Consider the following 5,000-nt stretch of genomic DNA (forward strand, 5'->3'; position numbering starts at 1 on the left):
TATTTTAACCTGATTAATAGCGTGACTTTTGTATATAAGGTAACGGGCCGCAAATGGGCTGTAACTCGTACACTCCTGATTAACAGCGTGTCTTTACTGTTTCTCCTAAATAAAGAAATGAACCAGGTGCCGAGAGAGAGTGAGAGCAGTTTTTATTAGCCGGTATGAAACCATGTACCTCATTATTACCACCACGTATAGCTCATGTTCTTCTCTCTGGCTGCAGTACCAGACAGGACGACTTCTTCATCCTGCATGAGGCTCAGTACGACAGTCTGCTGGAGTCCATCTTCAAAACCGAGTTCCTCAGTCTGCTGTGTAAACGCTACGAGGAGCAAACCAAGAGCAAACTGCCCCTCACCTTCAACAACAGGTACACTAATACACCTTCTCAATTACGGTCTGATGTTCCTCCTTTTGAGGTCTGATGTTCCTCCTTTTTGGGGTCTGATGTCCTCCTTTTTGGGGGTCTGATGTTCCTCCTTTTTGGGGTCTGATGTTCTTCTTTTTAGAGTCTGATGTTCTTTTTTATTGGGGTCTGATGTTCTTCTTTTTAGAGTCTGATGTTCTTTTTTATTGGGGTCTGATGTTCTTCTTTTTGGAGTCTGATCTCCTTTTGGGGTCTGATGTCCTCCTTTTTGGGGTCTGATCTCTTTTTGGGGTCTGATGTTCCTCCTTTTTGGGGTCTGATGTCCTCCTTTTTGGGGGTCTGATGTTCCTCCTTTTTGGGGTCTGATGTTCTTCTTTTTAGAGTCTGATGTTCTTTTTTATTGGGGTCTGATGTTCTTCTTTTTGGAGTCTGATCTCCTTTTGGGGTCTGATGTCCTCCTTTTTGGGGTCTGATCTCTTTTTGGGGTCTGATGTTCCTCCTTTTTGGGGTCTGATGTTCCTCCTTTTTAGGGTCTGATGTTCTTCTTTTGGGGGTCTGATGTTCTTCTTTTTAGAGTCTGATGTTCTTTTTTATTGGGGTCTGATGTTCTTCTTTTTGGAGTCTGATCTCCTTTTGGGGTCTGATGTCCTCCTTTTTGGGGTCTGATCTCTTTTTGGGGTCTGATGTTCCTCCTTTTTGGGGTCTGATGTCCTCCTTTTTGGGGGTCTGATGTTCCTCCTTTTTGGGGTCTGATGTTCTTCTTTTTAGAGTCTGATGTTCTTTTTTATTGGGGTCTGATGTTCTTCTTTTTGGAGTCTGATCTCCTTTTGGGGTCTGATGTCCTCCTTTTTGGGGTCTGATCTCTTTTTGGGGTCTGATGTTCCTCCTTTTTGGGGTCTGATGTTCCTCCTTTTTAGGGTCTGATGTTCTTCTTTTGGGGGTCTGATGTTCCTCCTTTTTTGGGTCTGATGTTCCTCCTTTTTAGGGTCTGATGTTCTTCTTTTGAGGGTCTGATGTTCTTCTTTTGGGGTCTGATGTTCCTCCTTTTTAGGGTCTGATGTTCTTCTTTTGGGGGTCTGATGTTCTTCTTTTTGGGGTCTGATGTTCCTCCTTTTTAGGGTCTGATGTTCTTCTTTTGAGGGTCTGATGTTTTTCTTTTTGGGGTCTGATGTTCTTTTTGGGGTCTGAAGTTCCTCCTTTTTAGGGTCTGATGTTCCTCCTTTTTAGGATCTGATGTTCTTCTTTTGGGGGTCTGATATTCTTCTTTTTGGGGTCTGATGTTCCTCCTTTTTAGGGTCTGATGTGCTTCTTTTGGGGTCTGATGTTCTTCTTTTGGGGTCTGATGTTCCTCCTTTTTGGGGTCTGATGTTCCTCCTTTTTAGGATCTGATGTTCTTCTTTTGGGGGTCTGATATTCTTCTTTTTGGGGTCTGATGTTCTTCTTTTTGGGGTCTGATGTTCCTCCTTTTTAGGGTCTGATGTGCTTCTTTTTGGGGTCTGATGTGCTTCTTTTGGGGTCTGATATTCTTCTTTTTGGGGTCTGATGTGCTTCTTTTGGGGTCTGATATTCTTCTTTTTGGGGTCTGATGTGCTTCTTTTGGGGTCTGATATTCTTCTTTTTGGGGTCTGATGTTCCTCCTTTTTGGGGTCTGATATTCTTCTTTTTGGGGTCTGATGTTCCTCCTTTATGGGGTCTGATGTTCCTCCTTTTTAGGGTCTGATATTCTTTTTTTGGGTGGTCTGATGTTCTTCTTTTTGGGGTCTGGTGTTTCTTCTTTTTAGGGACTGATGTTCTCCTTTTTGGGTTCTGATGCCCTCCTTTTTGGGTTCTGATGCCCTCCTTTGTGGGGTCTGGTGCCCTCCTTTTTGGGTTCTGATGCCCTCTTTTTTAGTTTCTGATGCCCTCCTTTTTGGGGTCTGGTGCCCTCCTTTTTGGGTTCTGATGCCCTCTTTTTGGGTTCTGATGCCCTCTTTTTTGGTTTCTGATGCCCTCTTTTTTGGGGTCTGATGCCCTCCTTTTTGGGTTCTGATGCCCTCTTTTTGGGTTCTGATGCCCTCCTTTTTGGTTTCTGATGCCCTTTTTTTTGGTTTCTGATGCCCTCCTTTTTGGGGTCTGGTGCCCTCCTTTTTTAGGGTCTGATATTCTTCTTTTTGAGGTCTGATGTTCTCCTTTTTTGGGGTCTAATGCCCTCCTATTTGGGGTCTGATATTCTTCTTTTAGGGGTCTGATGTTCCTCCTTTTTGGGGTCTGATGTTTTCTTTATTGGGGTCTGATGTTCCTCCTTTTTGTGTTCTGGTGCCATTCTTTTTGCGGTCTGATGTGCTCAGTGGTTGTCATCTTCCACTTATTTTTATCTATTTTTCCCCTTTTATTTATATAGACTTAAGGCAGGAACAACCTGTACAGTGCAGGACAATCATGTCTGTGTAGATGCCTGGCCGGTCGATAGCACCACTAAGATTCAAACCCGAATTAGACCGCTGCACCTCCCAAACACTTCTGTTAGAAATAAACTGTCGATGATGTCGTTAATCGTGATGTGCTCCTTGTCCAGGTTGGATTTCCGTCTGAAGAAGGAGGGATGGGGTGGAGGAGGAAACCGGACGCTGATGTTTCAAAGAGGACAAGGAGACGAGGCCCAAATCAAACCTGCAGGAAAATCCCTCAACGTCACGGTCGGAGACGGGTTACCCAAAACAGCCAGTGAGTGACTCAACCTGATTCAGAGTGAACTACTGTCCGGTCTAGGTGCATGTGGCAGAGGTCAGCATGTCTGTGTAGACGTCTGGTCGGTTGATAGCACCACTGAGGACAAGTAGACATGACCCAAATCAAACCTGCAGGAAAAATACCCTCATCATCATCATCATTGTCTCCAATTATCCATTTAGGGTCGGGGTGGCAACGGGCAACCAAAGAATCCCAGGCGACTCGGCCCTTATAATTTACATTTACATTTTCAGCAATTTAATCCATGTTGTGATGTTCTCAGTCCAGCCTTTTTTTTGGTCTTTCTCGCATCTTCCACAAGTCCTGCTGTACAGTAACACCGCCTCATTACACACCCTAGGTAACGTAACTTAAGGCAGGGGTTTTCAACCTGTGGGGCGCGCCCCCCACATATTTGATTAGTCTCACTGACCACGCACACAAGCACGTTTAATGTTATTCAGTTTAGTTTTTTTTTTTAAACTTTAAAATAGAGCGAACAGTGAAGATAAACCTTCACTCACTCACTCGCTCACCTTAAAAAAGTTCCGGCTTAATTAAACTGGTTATACCACAGAGCCGGAGCCGACTCAGACTCGTTCTGCCTGTGGAGCTAATTGATGAACTTTTGTCCATTCTTGACCCTGTGAAGTAACGTTTTCTGCTCTGATCTACATCAAAAGCAAGAACCGCTTATGATATACCAAAGTGAACCACGAATGTATATAATGTGCTCACAGAATCGGCTCTGATGGGATCGGGCTGTATTATTAGCTTGTCAGAAGCTTTCTCAATGTTTTCTGTGCGGTGGTTCACAAAGGGGAGGTGGGGGCCTGGCGCAAGGGGGGGGCACAAGTCGCGGTTGGCACACGAAGGGGGGCGCATGTCCAAAAAGGTTGAAAACCCCTGACTTAAGGGACTTAACGTGGTTCAGGAGCTCATTTTCTGTTCTGGACGTCTCGTACACTTGCTCAGTGGTGATCATCTTTCTTCATGAGATTTACAGCAGTTTTCATCAATCGTAGCTTGTTAATTTGTTGTTCCAGATTCTTCTAAATTTGACCATCGCCCATTGCTGTTCTGATGTTCATTTGTGTTGTCTGATTACTTTTCCAATGACCTTTGTTTTCTAAAGAGGTCTTAATTGTGCTAATTAATACGAGGGATCTTTAAAAAGTTTCCAGACGTGTATATTGTGGTTATGCTCGGTGAGGGAGGAGGAGGAATCGCTCATGTCTGGGAGACGCTTATAGTCCTGATTTAGCTCCATCTGATTTCCACCTTTTTGGTTCTGTTCTGTTTGGTTCTGTTCTGTTTGGTTCTGTTCTGTTTGGTTCTGTTCTGTAGTAATCACTCGTGTCTGAGAGACTGAGAGACGCTTATAGTCCTGATTTAGCTCCATCTGATTTACACCTTTTCAGTTCTGTTCTGTTCTCTTTGGTTCTGTTCTGTTTGGTTCTGGTCTGTTTTGGTTCTGTTCTGTTTGGTTCTGTTCTGTTTGGTTCTGTTCTGTTCTCTTTGGTTCTGTTCTGTTTGGTTCTGGTCTGTTTTGGTTCTGTTCTGTTTGGTTCTGTTCTGTTCTGTTTGGTTCTGTTCTGTTTGGTTCTGGTCTGTTTTGTTCTGTTCTGTTTTGGTTTTGTTCTCTTTGGTTCTGTTCTGTTCTGTTTGGTTCTGTTCTGTTCTGTTCTGATTGGTTCTGTTCTGTTATGGTTTTGTTCTCCTTGGTTCAGTTCTGTTTGTTCTGTTCTCTTTGGTTCTGTTCTGTTCTGTAGTAATCACTCGTGTCTGAGAGACGCTTATAGTCCTGATTTAGCTCCATCTGATCTCCACCTGTTTGGAGGCTGAAGGAAGCTTTAAGGGGAAGAAGATTCTCATGTTGATGATGATGTGAAAGCAGCGGCGCATCAGTGGCTACGAGCTC

The 5,000-nt window shown here is 43.9% G+C and overlaps 1 protein-coding gene across 1 annotated transcript in view; it reads left to right on the forward strand.

The window, feature by feature from the left end:
• The window catches only part of myo1f (myosin IF), a 56,232-nt gene that overhangs the window by 42,934 nt on the left and 8,298 nt on the right, over nt 1-5,000 (forward strand). The window contains exons 23-24 of the mRNA XM_062998224.1: nt 227-373; nt 2,925-3,073. Coding sequence (XP_062854294.1) covers nt 227-373; nt 2,925-3,073 — 296 coding nt within the window. The remainder of the gene's footprint in view (nt 1-226; nt 374-2,924; nt 3,074-5,000) is intronic.

This window comes from Trichomycterus rosablanca, chromosome 7, assembly GCF_030014385.1.
Source record: "Trichomycterus rosablanca isolate fTriRos1 chromosome 7, fTriRos1.hap1, whole genome shotgun sequence".
NCBI classification, from domain to species: Eukaryota; Metazoa; Chordata; class Actinopteri; order Siluriformes; family Trichomycteridae; genus Trichomycterus; species Trichomycterus rosablanca.